The 25,638-nt window shown below is 39.9% G+C and overlaps 1 protein-coding gene across 2 annotated transcripts in view; it reads right to left on the reverse strand.

The window, feature by feature from the left end:
• The window catches only part of trappc11 (trafficking protein particle complex 11), a 29,592-nt gene that overhangs the window by 486 nt on the left and 3,468 nt on the right, over nt 1-25,638 (reverse strand). For both annotated transcript variants that reach the window (XM_034543203.1, XM_034543202.1), the window contains exons 4-29: nt 20,990-21,060; nt 20,614-20,728; nt 20,175-20,274; nt 19,969-20,042; nt 19,406-19,502; nt 18,812-18,945; nt 17,859-18,000; nt 17,371-17,464; nt 17,167-17,246; nt 15,457-15,535; nt 10,389-10,443; nt 9,901-10,046; nt 9,298-9,359; nt 9,038-9,170; nt 8,218-8,348; nt 6,643-6,768; nt 6,199-6,392; nt 5,911-6,059; nt 5,612-5,733; nt 4,413-4,532; nt 4,026-4,091; nt 3,559-3,715; nt 3,328-3,439; nt 2,278-2,369; nt 1,984-2,117; nt 130-297 (exon numbers count right to left, since the gene is read on the reverse strand). In XM_034543203.1, coding sequence (XP_034399094.1) covers nt 130-297; nt 1,984-2,117; nt 2,278-2,369; nt 3,328-3,439; nt 3,559-3,715; nt 4,026-4,091; nt 4,413-4,532; nt 5,612-5,733; nt 5,911-6,059; nt 6,199-6,392; nt 6,643-6,768; nt 8,218-8,348; nt 9,038-9,170; nt 9,298-9,359; nt 9,901-10,046; nt 10,389-10,443; nt 15,457-15,535; nt 17,167-17,246; nt 17,371-17,464; nt 17,859-18,000; nt 18,812-18,945; nt 19,406-19,502; nt 19,969-20,042; nt 20,175-20,274; nt 20,614-20,728; nt 20,990-21,060 — 2,953 coding nt within the window. The remainder of the gene's footprint in view (nt 1-129; nt 298-1,983; nt 2,118-2,277; nt 2,370-3,327; nt 3,440-3,558; nt 3,716-4,025; nt 4,092-4,412; nt 4,533-5,611; nt 5,734-5,910; nt 6,060-6,198; nt 6,393-6,642; nt 6,769-8,217; nt 8,349-9,037; nt 9,171-9,297; nt 9,360-9,900; nt 10,047-10,388; nt 10,444-15,456; nt 15,536-17,166; nt 17,247-17,370; nt 17,465-17,858; nt 18,001-18,811; nt 18,946-19,405; nt 19,503-19,968; nt 20,043-20,174; nt 20,275-20,613; nt 20,729-20,989; nt 21,061-25,638) is intronic.

Raw genomic sequence — 25,638 nt, forward strand, 5'->3', positions numbered from 1 at the left:
CAGGGTTAAGTGTTTTGCTCAAGCACTCTTAGACTAGAGTAGTGATCCTCCGATTGAAAGACGGACCTGCTAACCACTGACCACAGTCTAGAATATGTTCACACATGCAGAGAGCAATGATGCAGTTACCTTGACAAAGATGCGTTGGGGCAGGAAGCGTCTCAGTGTGTGCGTGTTGGTGGTCAGGCAGCGGGGCAGGCTGATGTTGAGCTGTGGTAGTGTTTGGTACCCAGCCATCAGAGGGTAATAGTTATACAGCATCTGCTGCTCTGAGCCCGGAAGGATACGCAGACGTACCTGCACACGCGCAATAAATACAATTTTGTAACAGTTCAACAGTAATAGTCCACAAATCAGTCAGCAAATTAAAATCCGTAATTAGTCTTCAATGAGGCCTAATTAGGCCTGAAAAGCGTTGTTTGATACAATTGTTATATACAAAGTTATATAGAAGACTTTCTGACATTTATAAAATGGAGCAATCTCTAAAGCACAATTTTTTCATGACCATTAAAACAGATGAAGTATACAAATTCTTTTTTGGAGATGCTGTTCACAAATCTATTGATACAATGAACATTAAATTGTTTTCCCCAGTATGAGCTGAACAAACTCCACTGGCTAGATTCTGGTTCTTCATGAACTGAACCAAACTTGATGGTGATCTGAAAATTACTAAACTGTCATTTTTTTTTACTATTCTCAAATAATGTAAACTTGTAATTTTGGATTCCAAATTCGGTGTCTGTTTCCAGAGTTTCTACTCAAATTTCATTGGCGGAAGTGTGGCGTCAAATTCTTCCAGGTTTGCTTCTTATATGGATGCTTTCATTTCATGCCAACAGCCTGTCTTGGTCTGCTTTAAAGCAAATTCTGGTACGGTTCTGTGAATTTAGCTCGAATTCAAAAGCTAAGCAACATTTACCCTTGAGCCACAGCCATCCTCACACTGGGTGGTTTTTAGAGCGCAGTTTTCTGGCTTCACCCAACAAAGATAAGACCTGCAGTGAGGTTAGACCAGGGGTGGGCAAACTACGGCCCGCGGGGCCGTATACGACCCATTGGGCTTTTTAATCCGGCCCGCCAAGTATTATAATTATTATAAATTCTAGTAAAGACCGCTGTAACGCTTGCCACGTTTTTTCCCGATTACCGTAATGTACCGCATACCACTGGAAAGCTCCGCTTCTGAGTGTTCAGAATCCTTTGGAATTACGTCGTAAAGTGTTAACTTTCGAAGAGTTCCGGTAATTTGTAATTTGGCATGTCACTACTACAAGAGTTTTAGAGTTGTACAATTAACTGACAGCTGCATCCAGAGTATTTTTCCTCAGCATAACGAACGCACATCAAACCCACGGACTGCACCGCCCCGACCAACAACACTGTTCCACTGAAACGTTTTCTTTACTTTTTAGTTATTGGCTTCTACTTGTAATTCATATTGGTTCACACCAACACTCTCCATCCATCTAATACTGGCCCGGCCCGTCTGTCAAATTAAGTCATTGTGGCCCCTGCCTGGGCAAGTTTTTTCTCAGATACAGTATGTAAAACTTAATGAAATTCTGAAGTTTTCCTCAGAATATTAACCCCCTCCCTCAACTCAGTAATTACTTTTAAAAGTTTTTTTTTGTACCTACAAAGGCCCTAATGTGCTGTTTTATTACATGATATTATAGACTGCTGTAGATTAAACTATACAACAGTATATAATGAAGTAAAAAGAGTTGTGAAAATTTAAATAAAGGCAGCAGTAATATGAATCCAGAAACATTATATATAATAGTAAATATTTTACTGCATAATGAGTACTTTTACGGCTGATAATACTTACATACTTTTACTTCGGTATTGTATTTGAATGACAGACTTTAACTTGCAGTAGAGTATAAATACTAAGTCAGTGTGAAAACTAAACTGACAGGAACTAAAAGGCATCAATACAACATAGATGTATTTGTTTCATGAGCAGCATTGTACCTGTTTGAGTCCAGAGAACATGAAGGCATCAGACGGTTCAACAGCCATCTCCACCTCCTGCACCAGAGACGTTCTGTTCTCGATGTGGTAGCGAACTGAAAGAGACTCTCGGACTCGCCCGTATGATGGGAGCTCTTCACCAAAACAAAAACATGTAGAAATAAAATGACAACTGACAACAGGAAACATAAGGACAATATAGAAAATATATGCATTGTAACCTTTGTAAGATCAGAGATATGTGTACACGTGTGTACAGTGTGTGTATGTTATGTGTGTATTCACATGACTAACCAGCGTGGATGTAAAGAGGGACAGACTCCAGGATGACATGAGGTAGAGTGACGACAGTTTGGATGAGAGGACTGTTTGCACTGGAGGACTTTCTGCAGGACAGAGTGAACAATCTGATTAAAATTACTAAGAACATTTAAAAAATGTGCCACCTTGTATGTGGATGTCCAATCAGTATTGATGTTAAATGTAGTCAATTGAAGCAAAATATTCGAGGCACGATCCCACCATTTGACACATAACACTAAATACTTTGGTATTTGATATATGTAGTGATTGTTAAGTTTCTGGTGAACCTGCATGATTTCATCTGATTTCAGACACAATGGCACCGATGACAAGCATTAAGAATAACTCGATAGAAATAGCTTGCCGATGGTCTGGTTTACTCATGTAGGTCCTATCAGTCTGAAATTGACACCGTTTGATAACCAGTTAAAAGTTTCTTGTAGTAACTTTAAGAGTATCTTTACACTGGTATTACTTTTATGTAAGTACTTGTTATATCACTGTGCTTTAGTAAACATTTAATCATAAAGACATTGGTTTAAAAATATGAATGACTCAGGGGTGGTACCTGCTGGCCTTATCCTCTTCCACAACTAATGCAGCCGCAGACTATCTGCATTTCTTTAGCTGTATACTCAAATAAATATGGCTGAATATCTGAGTCAGCCAAAACACTCCAAATGCCTTATATATATATATATATATGCACACACACTCATATTTTGGGATGCCTACTTCTACTTTGCAATACAAGCGAATAAGCAGCCTGTAGCTATTCCTTGCATCCAACAGCGACAGACACACACACACACACACACACACACACACACACACACACACACACACACACACACACACACACACACACACACACACACACACACACACACACACACACACACACACACACACACACACACACACACACACACACACACACACACACACACACACACACACACACACACACAATAAGACGCAGAATTTTCCCTTGAAGAACTTTACTCATGACCGCTCGTGAACTCAAGTGCATGTACATACCTCCTCCATGATATCAGGTACTGTCCTGTAGCTACAGTGTTATTGCTGTTGGCCAGCGCTGGACACCGCAGACAGAAACACTCACTGGCACACTCGTCTGTCTGCAAAACAACTGATCACACCAACACACAGACAATATGTTGGAGTCATCGGATATATATTGTTTTCTTTTTACAGCTTTGAATGTAAAAAAAAAAGTCTGTAAGATGACGGTGAAAACTAATCAGGTACCTTCCTGTAGCTGTGACTGCAGCTGTGGTGTGTTTGTGCTCACGGTAAGCAGCTGCAGAGAAGAGGAGGCCAGCAGAAGAGGCCAGGGTGACAATGACAGGATGTCTGTCATCAACAGGAAGGGGATGTCCACCGCCACCCGGTCCAGTGGCTCAAACTAAATCATAACAATTATAATAACTCTCATCAGCCATAACACCTGCTACTTGTACAACCACAATATCCATGCTCACCAACAATCACCAACAAGCTATTTTTCTGTTAGTTCCCACTAAAGAGCATTTCTAAAAAATACTATTTGGAGTAAAAGATACATTATCTGCCTGTTTCAAATGACATAGTCACTGGTTTAATAGTCAATGCCAAAGATTTTGTGGCAGCAAACTGCATTATAAAATGGTTCAAAACAAACAGCCTTCTGGCACACCTGCTCTGTTGATAAACTAATAAAAGTACCAGCTACAGACCTTGGTGGATACAAACTTGACAGACACCTCAAATGGGACCACTGTGTCTATGGTAACCGTCTCATCCTGAAAGACAACAAGTGAAGAGTAAACCAAATGAAAAAAGCTCCAAGCATGGTAATTGAAACATGCACGAGACAACCTATCTCAGGCAAGACACTTAACCCCAAATTGCTCGCGTAGCCTACGGTGGGTGAATGTGTGTGAGTGTTAGTTAGTCCTGATGTGCAGGTGGAACCGTAGTCCCTCCCATCAGTGTGTGAATGGTAGTTAGTGCAGGTGGAACCTTAGTCCCTCCCATCAGTGTGTGAATGGTAGTTAGTGCAGGTGGAACCTTAGCAGACAACATACACAACACTGTACCAACTGTCAGATGAGCTTCTCTACCTTGTGACATTTGCAGACAATCTGACGTCCTTCCACTGTGGTGTCGATGCTGTAGGCCACATGAAACAGGAACACCCTCGATCCAGTTGACACACAATTCACATATACGCATCTTTCCAACTGCAGAAAAACACACGCACATCCCATCCAACAATTACTACTGTTCACTGTGGAGAAGGTGAGGCAGGTGTATATATGAGAAATATACAGTGCAGAACATTTTGTGTTACACAAGTTTCTCTAGAAAGAAACTCCCACTTGGTGGACAAAAAAGTTCCCTTCCAAAAACGGCTAATGTCAGAATATATACAGTACCTGTATTCCTCAATCAGAAATGCTCTATATGAGCACATGTCAAAATATGCGTTGCTAGTCAACAACTTGGGTCCATTTTACTTCCGCTTCAGCTGATGTCATTTAGATACACTGAAACCAGGAAACAAACTGGGAAACAGTTAAAATGGTCTATATATTGTAGAATTGTGACATCGCAAATGTACGGAAATGTTGACTGATCGTTTAAAGTCGGGGTTGACCAATAGTGGATTTTTAAAAAGGCAGATATTCAACAAAAACGACAAACTTGTATTTAACTCGGGGCTTATTTGCTGGAATAATCCAAAATATCACTTATTTTGGTCAAGGAAATCAGTATGATGGTAACCTCCGTTGTTGGCCAATACAAATATATAATTATTGCAGCACTCAATTACAGACTATATAAACTATAAATCAGAGTAATATTACCTAAATAAATAAATCTGGAAACATGAACATTAAACAAAAAAATAGGATAGGTTATGACTTTATAATTTTTTTTATATAATATATATATTTGATATAATAGTTATATGTATCTGTGTGTGTGTGTGTGTGTGTGTGTGTGTGTGTGTGTGCGTGCCCACCCCTGTAGTTTCAGCTGGGAGATGTGTTTAAGCAGCAGAGCATTGTAATAAAAACTTAATTCAAACTCATCAGAAACAAAATAAACTCTTCTGTCTCCAGTCAAAGATTGTGGTCATTCTTGTCCTTAAGGATCTCAGTTAGTCAGTTTATTATAGACCTATTCTAGAAGCTGAGGTTGAACTTCCAAAATATGTATCAACATAGCCTCAATTATTAAAATAATAAAAAGCCCCAAAATGTCCTTAGGGAGGCATAATGGTTCTTTTTGAACGTGTGTGTGTGTTTGTGCGTACCTTTTCTCCTGGTTTCAGATCTCCTAGAGGAACGTCAGGGAGCAAGGCAGGTGCAGTGTCATCACAAACCTTTGAGCCATCGAGGGACACATGCGTGGTCTGGCCAAGATTGGCATCCTGGCCTGGACAGATCAATCAAGACAAACACAAAATCATAAACTAAATACTGAAATTATGCCATACATTTTAAATGTAGCTGCTATACTAGACAGAGGAATATATATATATTCACTTGTAATCTTGTTGTGAAAAGATTAAAAGAAGGGTTCACTACTTGAGAAGTTTTAGTTTCAGTGTACCTGGTTTAAGGCCAGCTGTCAGTTTGACGCCCTTTGCCACGACCCCCTCCTGTGATTGGACAGTGAGGTTGATGCAGTACATTTCATTGTTTAGTGCAGGAGGCCGGTGGCTCAGCTGAACAGAGATCTTTGGGACTCTGGAGATGATCCTAAACAACAAAACAGGAGCAAACACACAAAACACTCAAAACTTCTGTTGAGAAAAGATCTGATATTGTAGAAAGTGACAGATGACATAATAACTTTCCAGGAATACTGGGGTTGTACTGTGCCTGAACAAAGCCTTACATGGTACTGTGCTGCATGGTCAGGCTGTCCCAGTCCAGCTCTTGACGTGCCTCCACCTCCCGCCCCCATCGGCGTGATGACCTGCTAGCCTGCAAGGCTTCATGGGTAGAGGCTGCATCTCCACCCGCCCCTCTCCAGCTCAGAAACACACAGCGGCCACTGTCACTGCCCAGCATCAGCTCCATACCGGTCAACTAAAGGTGCATAACCACAAACATACAGTCAGTGACCATCTGCCCTGCCTCCTGGGCCCTGCTGATGCCCCTTTTCTCTATCTCCTTCTGTTTACATGGATCATGGTTACATCTCGACCGTGGTCCTGCCTGCCACCTCCGGCCATTATCATTGAAGGTTTCTTCCCTTTTTGTCCCAGTGAATTTAGGCTATACAAAATAAACTGAATAGGTTCTTCTGTCTTTCTCACACACGGGCACTCCACCTCACCTCAATCTTCTTGCCAACATCTTCGGTCTTCGCTACAAAGCTGAAGTTGTGGCATTTGGTTTTTCCTGGCAAAAGGCTCATACACTCCTGACCTGCAGACTCCACCACACACCACTGGTTGTACTCCTACACACACACACACACACACACACACACACACACACACACACACACACACACACACACACACACACACACACACACACACACACACACACACACACACACACACACACACACACACACACACACACACACACACACACACACACACACACACACACACACACACACACACACACACACACACACACACACACACACACACACACACACACACACACACACACACACACACACACACACACACACACACACACACACACACACACACACACACACACAGTTTGAACGTTTTCCATTTAAAAGAACAAAGGGTTAGAAAACGGGCCTGTGACATAGGTAACCACTGGAAGTGTTGTACATGGAATGTGCTCATGTTTGGGAGAAGAGTACACTTCAACCGATGTTTAATTTTCAGGTGTCTAAAATACATTTGCTGTTGCCCATATCCACAGCGGTACATTCGTTTGCTCCTGTCCTGGTACTTCTCCAGGCGTGCTGACTGCCATCTACTGCAGGTAAACCACTGACAATGGATAAATACCTCATAAAATAACAATAATAATAATAATAATAATAATAACAACTTTATTTATATAGCACCTTTACAAACAGGGTTTACAAAGTGCTCTACATAAAAGCAAGGCAAAACATAATGTCAATACAAGTAAACATTTCAGAAATACAGGAGGCAAAGGAGACAATGCCATATAGGCAATGAACACAATAATGGAATAGAAAAATACAAATACAAAATAAAGCAGAACAGACAAATTAAAATAGGGGAAACAACTGCATAAAAGTACGACATAACTTAAAAGCAGTTCTATAAAAAAGGGTTTTAAGAAGTAATTTAAAAGAAGCTACTGATTCTGCTAGTCTTATCCCCTCAGGTAGGTTGTTCCAAAGTCGAGGGGCTCTAATGGCAAAAGCACGGTCACCCTTTGATTTAAGCCTTGACTTTGGAACGGCCAGAAGGGCCTTGAAGGGCATTGAAGGGCCTGAAGGACCTTGAAGGGCCCCACCGGAAGATCTAAGGCTGCGAGCTGGCTCATATGGGGCTAACATTTCAATGATGTAGCTTGGGGCCAGACCCAGGCGTGCTTTAAAAGTGACCAGCAAAATCTTAAAATCAATTCTAAAACTAACAGGGAGCCAGTGGAGAGAGGCCAGGACTGGAGTCATGTGAACCAGTCAGAAGCCGAGCTGCTGCATTCTGGACTAGTTGGAGGCGGGAGATGGATTTTTGATTCATGCCGGAAAGGAGGGAGTTGCAGTAGTCGAGTCTACATTTATAAAAGCCTATCTCATTGAAACCAACAAAAAACTAACTGACGGAAAACAGAGTTGGATCCATTATTAGATTCAACTATAACTAAAATATATTTAAAAGTTATTTTGTAGTGAAAATTCAACAAGAAATATGTTCTGCCTTGTATTACATTTGTGTACCTGGTTACTGAGGCTGACAGCCAGCTTGTTGAAAGATACAGGATGAGGACAGTCGGCACGGAGGAAGACCTGGAGTTGAATGGGCTGATCTACATGGAAACTGGGACACTGGAACTTGGCCTTACACTGAACTAGAGGGGGAAGAGAGAGAGAGAGAACATCCTCATATACTCTTAGAAATATATAAATCATATTACAGTACTGAGTGCTTGTACTAGTGTTCCCCACAAAACATTGCTTTAGGAGATTCAGTACTGGTAATTAATTCGTAATTTCAATTTCCCAGAAAGAAGAAAACCAAAACATCCAATTGTTTGAAGTATGACATTATATTCATCTTTAAATCAATATATGTTCTTTTACTGGAAGAACTTGGACCATTATTCTTCATGCACACTTCACGTCTCATAGGGTCCATTGGACCTGGAGGTGTCTGATGCCACCTTCCTGGTGAGCCGGCCTCCTGCCATGGCCCTGCTGATCGCCCCGCCCCCCCTCCTCTCTACCTCCTTCTGTTTCATGGATTGTGGAGGTCCATTCATACATTGTCATATTCATGTAATGTGTTTATGTAACTCTGTAATGCTGTTCATTCTGTACACATGACATATATTGCTTCTGTCCATCCGGGGAGAGGGATCCTCCTCTGTTGCGATCTGAGGTCCTGGGACAGGGATGTCGTATGTGTACAGATTGTAAAGCCCTCTGAGGCAAATTTGTCATTTGTGATATTGGGCTATATAAAATAAACTGAATTGAATGCACAGCAACATTGAGGAGAATAATATCTAGTTTTTAAGTGTGATTGTGTATTGCTCACTGAATGGGATGTAGTCCTGCACTTCTATAGTGAGCTCATTTGAAGCAGCCAGAGCCATGCGGTCGTTCCACAGCGACCTGGCTGCACCGTCAGAGGACGCATCACACTCCGGCTCAGCGTCAGGGACCTCATTCTGAAAACAGAAAGACAATTAAAGTATGTATGAATGAAATCATTCTGACATGGCCTAGTTCTTTGATATTTCCTGAATCCACTGAGTGAGCATGTTGTGTTGAGCCGGCTGCTATCCTTCTACTCACCATCAGGACTTGGATAAGATTATTCTCAATCCTCAACTTGTGTTCCTCCTTCAAGGTTGAAGCTAGAAGACAAGATGACTCAAATGACCTCTTCTACCATAAAACTGTTTGATTTTGTGGTGAAATTGAGTGCGTAATTTATTTATAAATCCTAGGATATCAACTTTGGAAACATGTAAGGAACCGACTGGAAGAAGCATTTGGCCAACAAGCCCAACACAGAACAGGTTCTTCCAATTACCAAAATAAATGTTGTACAGGACCAATGACTTGTTGTGTTTTGTGGTTTACTTGTTCTATTTGATTAATTGTTGTTATGAGTGAATAACAACAATGAATAGCGCAAACCAATAATTGAAACATCATGATGAATTATTGTTGTATCAAACTGACATTTTATTGTAACTTAAAGCCATGTTGTTTGCACTTAATGACATACTTTTCTGCAAAAAAACATAAAAATACCACAGAAATCTATCAAATTTAGGTAAAATATACAGTTTGTAAGATCGATAAAAAAGAAAAAATGGTGCAACCACCTTCATGCCAAAGGTAAACAACACAGATTGGCTTATAAGCACTCAGTAGAACCTTCTTTCTTACCTCTGCCCAGCAGCTCCATGCAGTATATGATGTAGTCTTTAACACTGGCCATCAGATAAGCACAGCGCAGAGCGGTGGTCAATATGGCGGTCAGGAGGCCCCACCATCGCTCTGTGCGATAGTCGCACATCACATAGTCCAACAGCCTGAACGCAACACACACACAAACAAATACTCACATATTGTTTACAAACACAGAAGGAAACAATCTCACTGTAACTGAATAGTGCCGTTTGGAAAATAGTTTTTGGCCACTCGAGAGCATTAGCACCCAGTTTCCACACAGCGGGTGTATATGCCATCTTTTCAATATACAAACTGTGAATGAACACAAAAAGTGAGTATTTTTCTCTTTCATGGCAAACTGTAATAACCAAGCGTGGTTGACACATGAAGTTTCACTTTACAGTTACTCCCAAGACCTTTTGGAGCATTAAATCAGAGAGTGGAATTGTCATATTGCAGCATGTGTTTAACTTTAGACTTACTTGAGGGCTTTGGTGTAGTCTTTAGCGTAGTAGTATTCCTCTCCCATCTGCACCACTGCAAAGGAGACAAAATGAGACAAATAGTGTGTGAGACAAGGTTAAACACAAAAAGTAAAGCACAATTCTTGTGCACTTGGAACCATTTAGATTTTTTAATTGAATGTTTGGACTATTATGGCTGTGTTACTGCATATAGAATATATGTTGGCAATGATGTCAGTTTTGTTTGATTCAAATGTTTGAGGTTCAACCTCAGCTCCTATATAAGTCTATAATAACACCAAAAAAACAGACACCCAGACCCGTAAGGACAAAAATGTGCCAATTAAAACCAAAATGTTTCATCCCAAGGACATTTCGGCATAAAATCATGCATTCTATTATATCTGCCTTTCAAACTGTAGCGCTGGTTTCAAGGTCGTAGTTTTTCCAGTTCTCTACCAGATTTAGACATTTTCCTGTCACATGCTATTGTCCTGGTTTCCACTAGGGTTATTGCTGCTGTGTTATGGATCAATGGATCATAAGCAATGTTGTTGCTAATCATTGACTATCACATTTCTTTTTTTCATAAAACACAACTGTGGCATTATGTAAACAAACACATTTAAAAAGGTTTACATTTCTGAAAATGAATGCATTCTTGTAGTCAGAGATCATACACATTTTTACCGACACATTTACAGAACCTTTCCATGACTTTGGGGGGAATGGTCATGACACTCTCTGCGAGTAAATCAATTGTACAAAATGTACCACAGTATTTCTAAAATAATAATAAATAAACTATGGCTGGTGGGCAATATGTAAATAAAAGATGGTTTGCTGCTTGATATGACATAAGGCCACATATGGCTCCTTCAGCAAATATCACTGTCAAGTAAACAAGGCTGATCCTGGGCCCTATTTCTTGTACCAGGCTAACGTGGTTAGCAGGATCATTTTCCAGATGAGATTACACAAGTCACGGTTTTCGGTTCCACAAAGCAAGTTTGGAAAAATCACCATAGCAACACATCCAAAAATGTGAACCTGCTCCAGCGCAGGCTCATTCAGTCTAGCTGGATAAGATGGCCACTCCCCCGGAAGAAAATGGCAGCTCAGAGATCCCATTGAGGAAGGAGCGATATTAGTTAGATTAACGTTTTACAGAGTTCGTATGTCCTGATGACTTCCTATCGATTCTGCCCACAAAGAATCATTTATTTACAGACCTTCGAGCCATACATTGAACACCACACGCATTGACTGTCTCACAGACTGTATGCAGAGCCTTGTGGTACATTGTGGTACATTCTTCTACATTGTTGTACATTGTGGTACAGTGTAGTACATTGCTCTATAGTGTCGGCGATGCAGAACATCGGGAAAGCCGCTGTATGCCGTGTTGTTCGTAAAGTGTATTTAGCTTTTAAGAGACTTCTGGATGTGTTCATTACGTTCCCTGGCCATGTCCGAGTAAATGCAATACAAGTTATATATGGTCATCTCCACATACATGTACAGTATATACACATATACAGTATATTATCTACTTGTTCTGAAAGAGTTGAGATAGTTATTTTAGATCTCATTGGATGATGAATGCCATTGTGGTGGATAAAACTTTTCGAATTGTGTGCGTCCACAACATATAGTAGCGTGTGTTAAAACTTGTTCTCAGTGTTATATTAGGCTTAAATTAAAACTGCACAGATGACTTAGAGCGCACACACATCTCTCTCCCTGAAGATTAGTTACGAGAACGCCAGACACAGCGGCCTTGTGTTGGTCCAGTATTAACAAGTTTATATAGCATCAGGTCAAGAGATTAGTCAGCATTGACGACCAAGAAGGAAGAAAGCCAGCCACAACACCATTAAGCCGACTGCCAGCAGGCACATTTAAAGAAATATAATCAGATTGATTGGGGTGATGAGAACACTTATGCGTTCACACCAAAAGCGTTGCGAGTAGATGAAAGTCAATGCACAGACGAATGGATGCGAATAAGTAGGATTTACATCCAGTTATCTAGACATAGTCGGTGAAAGTCACCGAGCTGTGTGAGCCTACGGGTGATGTTATGTATAAATAAATAAATATATATATATATATATATATATATATATATATATATATATATATATATATATATATATATCTTATTAATGTTATGAACCCAGACACAAGGGCATTAGATGTTCTGACGTTTGAGGGATTTCCCCAACAAGTATAAAGCAGAAATAGTGGTTATTTCTTCTATGGTGGATTGCGGAAGTTATAACGGTTTGCATGGAGATAAGCCCCTCTCCAGCGTGAGTGAAGTGAATGAATTGATTAGATTTAGCAATGATTATGGTCTGGAATTCCTCAAATACGTTCATAATCATCTCAGTGGAGAAAAAAGAGGATCTTCCTTTGAGTTTATTTGCCTTTGTGCTGTTAGACAGTCATGGTTTATGTGATCGACGCTTCCCCCTTTTGAAGTCGGACGGGCACGTGCAACTATCCTGATTACTGAAGTCTGGTTCAACTATCCTGGTTACTGAAGTCTGGTTCAACTACCCTGAGTACTGAAGTCTGGTTCAACTATCCTGAGTACTGAAGTCTGGTTCAACTATCCTGATTACTGAAGTCTGAGTACTGAAGTCTGGTTCAACTACCCTGAGTACTGAAGTCTGGTTCAACTATCCTGATTACTGAAGTCTGGTTCAACTATCCTGATTACTGAAGTCTGGTTCAACTATCCTGGTTACTGAAGTCTTGTTCAACTATCCTGAGTACTGAAGTCTGGTTCAACTATCCTGAGTACTGAAGTCTGGTTCAACTATCCTGAGTACTGAAGTCTGGTTCAACTACCCTGAGTACTGAAGTCTGGTTCAACTATCCTGATTACCGAAGTCTGAGTACTGAAGTCTGGTTCAACTATCCTGAGTACTGAAGTCTGGTTCAACTACCCTGAGTACTGAAGTCTGGTTCAACTATCCTGAGTACTGAAGTCTGGTTCAACTATCCTGGTTACTGAAGTCTGGTTCAACTACCCTGAGTACTTAAGTCTGGTTCAACTATCCTGATTACTGAAGTTTGAGTACTGAAGTCTGGTTCAACTACCCTGAGTACTGAAGTCTGGTTCAACTATCCTGATTACTGAAGTCTGGTTCAACTATCCTGATTACTGAAGTCTGGTTCAACTATCCTGGTTACTGAAGTCTTGTTCAACTATCCTGAGTACTGAAGTCTGGTTCAACTATCCTAAGTACTGAAGTCTGGTTCAACAATCCTGAGTACTGAAGTCTGGTTCAACTACCCTGAGTACTGAAGTCTGGTTTAACTACCGGTCCTCTTCTCTTCTCTCTGTACACCAACTCTCTTGGCTCTGTCATTTGCTCGCATGGCTTCACCTACCACAGCTATGCTGACGACACCCAACTGATCCTCTCGTTTCCCCAATCTGAAACACGGGTAGCAGCACGAATCTCTGCCTGTCTGACCGACATCTCTCAGTGGATGTCCGCACACCACCTGAAAATTAACCCGGACAAGACTGAACTTCTCCTCCTTCCAGGAAAATGCTCTCCCACCCACGACCTAACTATTAACTTCAACAACTCAGTGCTGGCTCCGACTCCGACTGCCAGGAACCTCGGAGTGACGCTCGACAGTCAACTCTCCCTGACTGCCAACATTGCCGCAATAACACGCTCCTGTAGGTACATGCTGTACAACATCAGGAGAATACGACCCCTTCTCACTCAGAAGGCGGCACAGGTTCTGGTCCAGGCTCTGGTCATCTCACGGCTGGACTATTGCAACTCCCTCTTGGCAGGTCTACCTGCTAATGCCATTCGACCTCTACAGCTCATCCAGAATGCAGCTGCTCGACTGGTCTTCAACCGACCGAAATTTACCCACACTACTCCGCGACCTTCACTGGTTACCGGTGGCCGCCCGCATCCGCTTCAAAACATTGGTACTTGCGTACCGTGCTGCGAACAGATCGGGTCCAGTCTACATCCAGGACATGGTCAAACCGTACACCCCAGCCCGTTCACTTCGCTCGGCTTCTGCCAATCTGCTTGTAGCTCCATCACTTCGAGCTAAACACTCAACAAAATCACGACTGTTTGCTGTGCTGGCTCCTCATTGGTGGAATGAGCTCCCCATTGACATCAGGACAGCAGAAAGTCTCTACATCTTCCGGCGCAAACTAAAAACACATCTTTTTCGACTATACCTTGAATAGGTAGCACTTAAATGCCGTAGTAGCACTTAAATGTCCCTTACCGATAGCACTTTAGTAGCACTTAAATGGCACTTACGGATAGTACTTTGTAGTTTAACTTTATTTAAGAAATTGTACTTGCTTGATTCTTGTTGTTCTGAGTTTGGACTCACGGTTTAATGCACTTATTGTAAGTCGCTTTGGATAAAAGCGTCAGCTAAATGACATGTAATGTAATGTAATGTAACTATCCTGAGTACTGAAGTCTGGTTCAACTACCCTGAGTACTGAAGTCTGGTTCAACTATCCTGAGTACTGAAGTCTGGCTCAAATTAACAAGATTGTTTGAGTGCGGATCAGCCTTTGAGAAACCGAGATAGCCCGATTTCAATCATTGTGTTCATTTAAGCTGGCTAATAGGACATTTGATCGACTTAGTTGAGCCACGTACGAGAAATAGGGCCCAGGTCTCTCTCCAGCCTCGTCTTATAAGCACTCATTTACATGTCGAGTCTTACCTTAATCATGGCACAGAACGTTACGCTTGGTGACATAACTGATCTGAAGGATGCTTTAAGGATGTCTCCTCGCTAAGCGGTTATATACTTCGACAACTTTCATATCCTACGTGGTACAGCCTCAAAAAAGTCTACGTGATGAGTGCAGGTGTTTACGTCTACATGTACAAGGCATCAATAATCAAAATCACTTTAAAATACAAACCAGAAGAATAACATGTAGTGCCTTCAATAATAATGAAATCTAAAATTCCTCATTGTGCTGTAGCATCCTTTGGAACCGCCTGTAGCCAGAGTGGAGGCATTACAGGACCTGTGGATATTAAAAGAGCACAACGATACTCACTGAGGTGACTCTTCATTCGAGGGCATTTGTATTTCTTAAACTGGGCAACAGCATTACTGAGAAGTGCTATTATCAGCTCCTGTTGGGGCAAAGACAGACAGAGGCACATTTCAGTTTTTAATATGCGTGTTAGATCAATATTTGACAGCAGGAGGTGTATCATTCTGAAGACTGTGGAGCATTTTGTGTTGAAGGTGCTGAAAACAATGCTACTGTGATACTTTCCTAGTGCAAAAGCGCTCCACAAAACTGACCAATATTTCCTTTGCTGTTGACTTGGTATGTAAACACACACCCACACAACAACAACATTTCAAGCTTGGGTTAAAGAAGTAAAGCAACTTTGTTCAGAATTTGAAATATTTGCAGTGTGCCGCCCTCCAGTATGGGGTCAGATCAGTCTCAGTAATTGCAAATGCACACAGAGACTTACAAATGCAAACACAAAGATTTACAAATGCGCACAGAACAATTTACAAATAAATTAGACTCACAAATGCACGCAGAACGATCCACAAATACCTTTCCAATGCACACATGAATAAATTTACGATTTATATAAATGTAAAAGAAAAACCACAAATACATTTCTATGTGGATTCTTCTATTTGTTTGTGGATTTCTATGTATTTATTTGTCAATCACACTGCATTTGTTTGTGGATAAACAGACCTATCTGTAGCCAATCGGATGTCGCCCTCATTTTCAGCCAATCACATGAGCGCATCTCCCCCTTCCCTCCCCACGAGGCTGCCAGCGTTACAGTTGCGCAATTTGCAGAGGGATACACAGTTAATGTACCCCCACCCCCATTGTTGTAAGTCATTGAAAGTTCGGTTTAATCTTGTAAATCTTATAAACAATCTTGGCGTGGCACGAATGACGCGAATAGAGTGAAGCGAAAAGTTTGCGGCAGTCATTCAGACGTCGTCGGTGAAATTCACGAGCTGTGTGAGCCCACGGGTGATGTTATGAACCCAAATACGAGGGCGTTAGATGTTCCGACGTTTGTGGGATGTCCACAACAAGTATAAAGCAGAACTAGTGGTTATTTCTTCCGTGGTGGACGGCGGAAGTTATAACTGTTTCCACGGAGTAAAGCCACGGAGATAAGCCACGCCCCTCTAAGGCGCGAATGAAGCAAATTACGCTCATGTGATTGGTTGAAAATGAGGGCGAAGTCTGATTGGCTACAGATAGGTCTGTTTAAAAAAATCTAGCCACGGCAGGGGAGTCTCATAAATCCACACACACGTGAATCAATAATAATAATAATAATGCATTGAATTTATATAGCGCTTTTCATGATACTCAAAGACTCACTTAATTATAACATCCATAAAATGTGTGCATTTGTAAATCAAACATATTTGTAAATTGTTCTGTGCGCATTAGTAAATCTTTGTGTTTGCATTTGTAAGTCTCTCTGTGTGCATTTGCAATTATTGAGACTGATCCGACCCCATAGTCCAGTGGTGGCATAAAAAGACAGTGGCTGATGGCAATGAAAAACAATAACACAGAAACTGCACACATTTTCACAGGGATTGTCTTCTTTTCTACAAACACAAACCATTGGAATAATTTGAAAGATGCTATAAGTACATATACATTATAGAACTAGTGTTTTTGAGATGTATAACTGCTGCCTTAAAGCAATGGGACAATTAAACGGTGAGCTACAATTTGACCACAGCTGTGAATTCTTACAGAATGTAGAACATCTCTCTCTTTTATCTGCAGGGCCAGAATCCCTGTCTTCTCTTTCTCTGCATCTGGAGGATCAATACCTGGAAATGCAACAGTACAGAAGCCATGTTTTACCCATACATCTCTAATACTGTCAGAGACACTTCACTCATCATCATTAATGGACTGGAGTTGTCATGATCCAACATGTGTGCGAGAACATACTCTGGTGGCCTTGTCTCCATGGTCTCTGGCCATAGAAGTCCAGTCCCCCAGTCTGAGTGTCCCATGGTTCAGAAGAGGGAGAAGTCGCTCCAGCCTGGAACAACCAACCAGTCAATCCAAATAAATTATTAACTGGTGTTTTATGGGAAACATAGTACATACAGGCTACTTTATAGAACATATTCATTCAGGTTTAAGGTGGTGAATATTATTGGCTTTCTTTTTTTTCACCTTAATTCATGAAGAATTTATTAAGATTATATCTTAAGACTTGTAGCCTCAACACTTACTTTTACTAGAAATTGTGATTTTTTTTAAATTATTTACACAACTATTTCTGTCACTCTTCATGTTAACAACCAAAGTGCAACACTGTGAATGTCTTCCAGGAGAGGCTGTATCTTAACGTTATCGTGTCTATGACGGCTGGCTGTTGATTTTCAACATGGTCCTTGGAGAAGTAGGAACAGTAGCTGCAGCTTTATCACCTGACACAGCTGCTGTGACAGTTGTTTCCTGTCCTGGCTGTAACAGGCAGCTTGTTGGTAGTAGAAGCCAGGGTTCTGGGTCTGGATGGCTGTCAGACCCAACTTTATCGCTTCATCAAACAGCTCACCAAATGACTGGAACCTATGAAGAAGCAAATTACATTATACAGTAGATGTCTGCCTTCATCAGGCATAAAGATTAAACCCCAGTACAAAATGACTAATAACTAGAGCACTCATGGGGACATGGGGGAGAAGTAACAAAGATGGAGGAAAAAATAAAAAGATAAATACTTTTGCATTCTCTTGAGAAACATATGCATTCCCTTGCAAAGGTTTTTATTTCAAAGTCCCTGTGACAGCTAGAGCAGCTTGGTAAATAGCAATATTTATACTTAGTGTTTATCAGACCACAAATGAGACAAGAACTAGCTAGGTAAAGCACACTACAGTCCCGCCGCCTCACTCCATCGCTAGAAGAATACAACACTGCTCTACCAACTGGAAAACAGCCAGCGTAAACCCCAGCAAGTACTGAAAATACTGTTTTCAGTCATGCAGACAAGTAAATAAAATACCTAATTAATTGACTTTTCCATTTCTTTCTAATGAGTGGACACAGTATGTATTTGTAATTAAGTTTTAATAACTTAAACATGTTAAACGGGCGACTGTGGCTCAGTGGTAGAGCAGGGTCATCCTACAATCAGAGGATGGACTAGCTCCACTAGTCCATGTGTCCTTGGGCAAGACACTTGACCCCAAATGTGCTCCCCTCGCTGTGCCTGCAGTGAGAATGTACAGATACTGCTGCTTGGCAGGTGGCACCTTGCATGGTAGCTCCTCCCATCAGTGTATGAATGGGTGTGAATGGATGAATAATGACATGTAGTCTTGAAGAGCAAAAGCACTATACAAGTACAGTCCATTTAAACACATAGTGTATATCTTACTGTTTAGACATCCATGCAGCATGCTCAAATGCCAGTTCAGCACTGCCGATCTTCTTCTTACAAAGGTCAATGTGCTTCCTAAACTGGGCGATAGCATCTAGAGGAGTGTTATGCTGGAAACACAGACGACAGATCTAAAGAGGAAAAAAGAGAGACATTAAGAAAGTTAGAGGAGAAAGAGAAAGAGAAAGACAGTTCCAAGGTAAAGCGTACACTCAAAGTGTTATTGATTATTTAGGTGACTACAATACATGTTGTTGCTGGCCAATAGCTATCCATTGCTTTGCTCCCATGCTGGTACTCTGGTCTGTTTCTCCAAAGTGGGGGTGAGCCAATTGTCATATACTGTAGGTAGTACACTTTCTAAAGTACCTCGTAAAAAAACCCATTAAAAAAATCTGAACCATCCCTTTAATGCCAATATCAGTTGAGAAGCCCCCTAAGTTGAATTCAATTTTATCAAACAAATCCCTGCATGTTTTTTGCATTGTCACTGAACTGAGAGTAACTCAGGATCTCATCTTTGACTCTTTGAGATATCTTGTCACAGGTGTGTCATCAGAGCACCACAACTACAGACAGATGGAAATGTACCTTATAGTTGATGAATCCTGCCATAGTTTTGATCTCCAACATGTTGGTCTCATGGGCCCTGAGCTCATGAACGAGACTGTATGCAGTTCTGTAGTACCTACGGAACAAACAAACTCACAAAATAAGAGAAACGCCTAGAATACAACATGTAGGTCTACATGTGTCTATACTACGAGTAACCGTTCAAATAGAATGCTTCGGTAAGAAAACACTGATTCCTTCAAGTTGAGAAACGAGAAGAAAACTAAATTTGTACTGCAGGAAAAAAGGACATAAGAAGATTCAATGTCATGGTATTAGATAGGCCTCTTCTGGTCTTTGAGAGACAGTAGTTGATCTCCTCTAATTATGACAATAGTAATAAGCAATAACAACATCCCTATTACCAGACATTTTTTAATGCAATACATTTTTCATTAGATCTTACGCTATTTGTTCACTTCAATCTGCTGATGGAAAACACTACTGTTGAAAATATTATGTCTCATTAAGTCGTGCAAGGAGCGGACAACAAACAAGAGAGTATCATGGTTTCCATTATGAGTGTAGAGGCTCAGACTTACTTGAGAGCATTCTGGGTGTCCTGTTTCAGCTCACTGAAGAAGGCAATTTTAAACTGGTGTCTGACAAACAGCAGCTAGGACCATCAGAGGAAGAAGACAGTGTAAGGACAGGCCATTTAAAAGGTATGGGTGTGTGTGTGTGAGGACAGGCCATTTAAAAGTATGTGTGTGTGTGCGTGTGTGTGCACGCATGCGCCCCTTCCTACCTGATGTGTTGTCTTGTTGAGGAACTCTTTATGTGATTTGACTCGACGGATCTCCGTGTAGTAGTAAGTCTGAGCGTGTTCGTAGAAAGCATTCTCCAACCTACAGAATTACAAATTATGTTCAATAAACACATGTTTGGAAGAGATTTCAAATATGTATTTGCTGCACATGTTTGACATGCATTTATTTTATTTTAGTGAGAAGACTGCACTACATTGAAAGAGACGTCAATGTCACAATATTAATAAGAATGCATTTCCACTATGTGGCAAGTGTATGCAAAATTGCATAACAATTAATAGACTAAAGACATTGTGTAATAAAAACACAAACTTAAATTGGAGCACCAAATGGTCAATGTCATTTGGACAATTAGTTTATGAATTGCAAAATATCTATCTACATGGATATGTATATTTGTTTCTGATCTCTAACTACCTTATAATGTAGCCCACTAAGTGGTCGGTGTGCGGCAGTACGAAGAGACTCTTGCCAGACAGATCACAGGCGTTACAAAGAGTAGCTGCTCTCTCAGATGCCACCAGGTCCTCTCCTGTACAAACACGTGGAAACAGACAGTCTTAGGTTTAACAGTTTAAAGTTGCAGCCTAATGTCTAGAATATTGAGATAATTACAAAACTGTGTAAAACATAGTTTTTTAGGTTTTCCAGTGGACGCGGAACCCTTGTGTGTACAACACAATTTTGTACAGCAGAAAGAGAGCCAATAATATATTGAAGATACACATTAAAACTTATGTGGATGATATATAACACGTGCAGAAACTACATATTATTCAGTAGATGACTTTACCTGGGGGCAGAGGAGTCTTCTTCTGGATGAGAACCACAGCCACCTTGGTGTTCCTGCCCTGAAGACTGGTCCTGAGGACAAACACAGCACATATCAAACCTATACTGTCACGCTCAGACCTGGAAAAAGTCATTCATGGACTCATTTTCTCCCGACTAAACTACTGCAACTCCCTGTTGCAGTAGCCTCCAACTAGTCCAGAATGCAGCAGCTAGGCTTCTGACTGATTTTAAAAGACGGCATCACATGACTCCAGTCCTGGCCTCTCTCCTCTGGCTCCCTGTTCGTTTTAGAATTGATTTTAAGATTTTGCTGGTCACTTTTAAAGCACGCCTCCTGTATTTCTGAAATGTTTTTTGCCTTGTAGAGCACTTAGTAAACCCTGTTTTTAAAGGTGCTATATAAATAAAGTTATTATTATTATATGACTAAGAACCAAAGTCTGAAGCAGCAGCTCCCATGAACCATTCTGGATTATGTTTTTCATTTGTTGTCTTTCACCTTTATTAGTACAGCACTTATGAACGAGGTTATGGTCGACATGCACTCATGACCATCAGAAAAGGAAGTGCATTGGCTGGGTGAGGTGAAGGGGGCCGCGAGACGATAACCAAATACTTACAGAACCCAGCCAGACAGCTGTGTTTCTTGTGTAGCATAAAGAAGTGTTGTGTTTCTTGTGTAGCATAAAGTGTTGTGTTTCTTGTGTAGCATAAAGTGTTGTGTTTCTTGTGTAGCATAAAGAAGTGTTGTGTTTCTTGTGTAGAATAAAGAAGTGTTGTGTTTCTTGTGTAGCATAAAGTGTTGTGTTTCTTGTGTAGCATAAAGTGTGTGTTTCTTGTGTAGCATAAAGTGTTGTGTTTCTTGTGTAGCATAAAGAAGTGTTGTGTTTCTTGTGTAGCATAAAGAAGTGTTGTGTTTCTTGTGTAGCATAAAGAAGTGTTGTGTTTCTTGTGTAGCATAAAGTGTTGTGTTTCTTGTGTAGCATAAAGAAGTGTTGTGTTTCTTGTGTAGCATAAAGTGTTGTGTTTCTTGTGTAGCATAAAGTGTTGTGTTTCTTGTGTAGCATAAAGAAGTGTTGTGTTTCTTGTGTAGAATAAAGAAGTGTTGTGTTTCTTGTGTAGCATAAAGTGTTGTGTTTCTTGTGTAGCATAAAGTGTGTGTTTCTTGTGTAGCATAAAGTGTTGTGTTTCTTGTGTAGCATAAAGAAGTGTTGTGTTTCTTGTGTAGCATAAAGTGTGTGTTTCTTGTGTAGCATAAAGTGTTGTGTTTCTTGTGTAGCATAAAGAAGTGTTGTGTTTCTTGTGTAGCATAAAGAAGTGTTGTGTTTCTTGTGTAGCATAAAGAAGTGTTGTGTTTCTTGTGTAGCATAAAGTGTTGTGTTTCTTGTGTAGCATAAAGTGTTGTGTTTGTTGTGTAGAATAAAGAAGTGTTGTGTTTCTTGTGTAGCATAAAGTGTTGTGTTTCTTGTGTAGCATAAAGTGTTGTGTTTCTTGTGTAGCATAAAGAAGTGTTGTGTTTCTTGTGTAGCATAAAGTGTTGTGTTTCTTGTGTAGCATAAAGAAGTGTTGTGTTTCTTGTGTAGCATAAAGAAGTGTTGTGTTTCTTGTGTAGCATAAAGAAGTGTTGTGTTTCTTGTGTAGCATAAAGTGTTGTGTTTCTTGTGTAGCATAAAGTGTTGTGTTTCTTGTGTAGCATAAAGTAGTGTTGTGTTTCTTGTGTAGCATAAAGTGTTGTGTTTCTTGTGTAGCATAAAGTGGTGTGTTTCTTGTGTAGCATAAAGAAGTGTTGTGTTTCTTGTGTAGAATAAAGAAGTGTTGTGTTTCTTGTGTAGCATAAAGTGTTGTGTTTCTTGTGTAGCATAAAGTGTTGTGTTTCTTGTGTAGCATAAAGAAGTGTTGTGTTTCTTGTGTAGCATAAAGAAGTGTTGTGTTTCTTGTGTAGCATAAAGTGTTGTGTTTCTTGTGTAGCATAAAGTGTTGTGTTTCTTGTGTAGCATAAAGAAGTGTTGTGTTTCTTGTGTAGCATAAAGTGTTGTGTTTCTTGTGTAGCATAAAGTGTGTGTTTCTTGTGTAGCATAAAGAAGTGTTGTGTTTCTTGTGTAGCATAAAGAAGTGTTGTGTTTCTTGTGTAGCAGAAAGTGTTGTGTTTCTTGTGTAGCATAAAGTGTTGTGTTTCTTGTGTAGCATAAAGTGTGTGTTTCTTGTGTAGCATAAAGAAGTGTTGTGTTTCTTGTGTAGCATAAAGTGTTGTGTTTCTTGTGTAGCATAAAGTGTGTGTTTCTTGTGTAGCATAAAGTGTTGTGTTTCTTGTGTAGCATAAAGAAGTGTTGTGTTTCTTGTGTAGCATAAAGAAGTGTTGTGTTTCTTGTGTAGCATAAAGTGTGTGTTTCTTGTGTAGCATAAAGTGTTGTGTTTCTTGTGCAGCATAAAGTGTTGTGTTTCTTGTGTAGAAGAAAGTGTTGTGTTTCTTGTGTAGCATAAAGTGTTGTGTTTCTTGTGTAGCATAAAGTGTTGTGTTTCTTGTGTAGCATAAAGTGTTGTGTTTCTTGTGTAGCACAAAGAAATGTTGTGTGTCTTGTGTAGCAGGAAGTGTTGTGTTTCTTGTGTAGCAGGAAGTGTTGTGTTTCTTGTGTAGCATAAAGTGTTGTGTTTCTTGTGTAGCACAAAGAAATGTTGTGTTTCTTGTGTAGCAGAAAGTGTTGTGTTTCTTGTGTAGAAGAAAGTGTTGTGTTTCTTGTGTAGCATAAAGTGTTGTGTTTCTTGTGTAGAATACAGTGTTGTGTTTCTTGTGTAGCATAAAGTGTTGTGTTTCTTGTGTAGCATAGTGTTGTGTTTCTTGTGTAGCATAAAGTGTTGTGTTTCTTGTGTAGCATAAAGTGTTGTGTTTCTTGTGTAGCATAGTGTTGTGTTTCTTGTGTAGCATAAAGTGTTGTGTTTCTTGTGTAGCATAAAGTGTTGTGTTTCTTGTGTAGCATAAAGTGTTGTGTTTCTTGTGTAGAATACAGTGTTGTGTTTCTTGTGTAGCATAAAGTGTTGTGTTTCTTGTGTAGCATAGTGTTGTGTTTCTTGTGTAGCATAAAGTGTTGTGTTTCTTGTGTAGCATAAAGTGTTGTGTTTCTTGTGTAGAATAAAGTGTTGTGTTTCTTGTGTAGCATAAAGTGTTGTGTTTCTTGTGTAGCATAATGTGTTGTGTTTCTTGTGTAGCATAAAGTGTTGTGTTTCTTGTGTAGAATAAAGTGTTGTGTTTCTTGTGTAGAATAAAGTGTTGTGTTTCTTGTGTAGAATAAAGTGTTGTGTTTCTTGTGTAGCATAAAGAAGTGTTGTGTTTCTTGTGTAGAATAAAGTGTTGTGTTTCTTGTGTAGAATAAAGTGTTGTGTTTCTTGTGTAGCATAAAGTGTTGTGTTTCTTGTGTAGAATAAAGTGTTGTGTTTCTTGTGTAGAATACAGTGTTGTGTTTCTTGTGTAGAATACAGTGTTGTGTTTCTTGTGTAGCATAAAGTGTTGTGTTTCTTGTGTAGCATAAAGTGTTGTGTTTCTTGTGTAGCATAAAGTGTTGTGTTTCTTGTGTAGAATAAAGTGTTGTGTTTCTTGTGTAGCATAAAGTGTTGTGTTTCTTGTGTAGCATAAAGTGTTGTGTTTCTTGTGTAGAATAAAGTGTTGTGTTTCTTGTGTAGAATAAAGTGTTGTGTTTCTTGTGTAGCATAAAGAAGTGTTGTGTTTCTTGTGTAGCAGAAAGTGTTGTTTCTTGTGTAGCATAAAGAAGTGTTGTGTTTCTTGTGTAGCATAAAGAAGTGTTGTGTTTCTTGTGTAGCAGAAAGTGTTGCGTTTCTTGTGTAGCATAAAGAAGTGTTGTGTTTCTTGTGTAGCATAAAGTGTTGTGTTTCTTGTGTAGCAGAAAGTGTTGCGTTTCTTGTGTAGGATAAAGAAGTGTTGTGTTTCTTGTGTAGCATAAAGAAGTGTTGTGTTTCTTGTGTAGCATAAAGAAGTGTTGTGTTTCTTGTGTAGCATAAAGTGTTGTGTTTCTTGTGTAGCATAAAGAAGTGTTGTGTTTCTTGGGTAGCATAAAGAAGTGTTGTGTTTCTTGTGTAGCAGAAAGTGTTGCGTTTCTTGTGTAGGATAAAGAAGTGTTGTGTTTCTTGTGTAGCATAAAGTGTTGTGTTTCTTCAATAGCATAAAAAAGTGTTGTGTTTCTTGTGTAGCATAAAGAAGTGTTGTGTTTCTTGAATAGCATAAAGAAGTGTTGTGTTTCTTGTATAGCATAAAGAAGTGTTGTGTTTCTTGAATAGCATAAAGAAGTGTTGTGTTTCTTGAATAGCATAAAGAAGTGTTGTGTTTCTTGTGTAGCATAAAGTGTTGTGTTTCTTGTGTAGCATAAAGTGTTGTGTTTCTTGTGTAGCATAAAGTGTTGTGTTTCTTGTGTAGCATAATGTGTTGTGTTTCTTGTGTAGCATAAAGTGTTGTGTTTCTTGTGTAGCATAGAGAAGTGTTGTGTTTCTTGAATAGCATAAAGAAGTGTTGTGTTTCTTGTGTAGCATAAAGTGTTGTGTTTCTTGTGTAGCATAAAGTGTTGTGTTTCTTGTGTAGCATAAAGTGTTGTGTTTCTTGTGTAGCATAATGTGTTGTGTTTCTTGTGTAGCATAATGTGT

The sequence above is a fragment of the Cyclopterus lumpus genome, chromosome 10, assembly GCF_009769545.1.
Source record: "Cyclopterus lumpus isolate fCycLum1 chromosome 10, fCycLum1.pri, whole genome shotgun sequence".
NCBI classification, from domain to species: domain Eukaryota; kingdom Metazoa; phylum Chordata; class Actinopteri; order Perciformes; family Cyclopteridae; genus Cyclopterus; species Cyclopterus lumpus.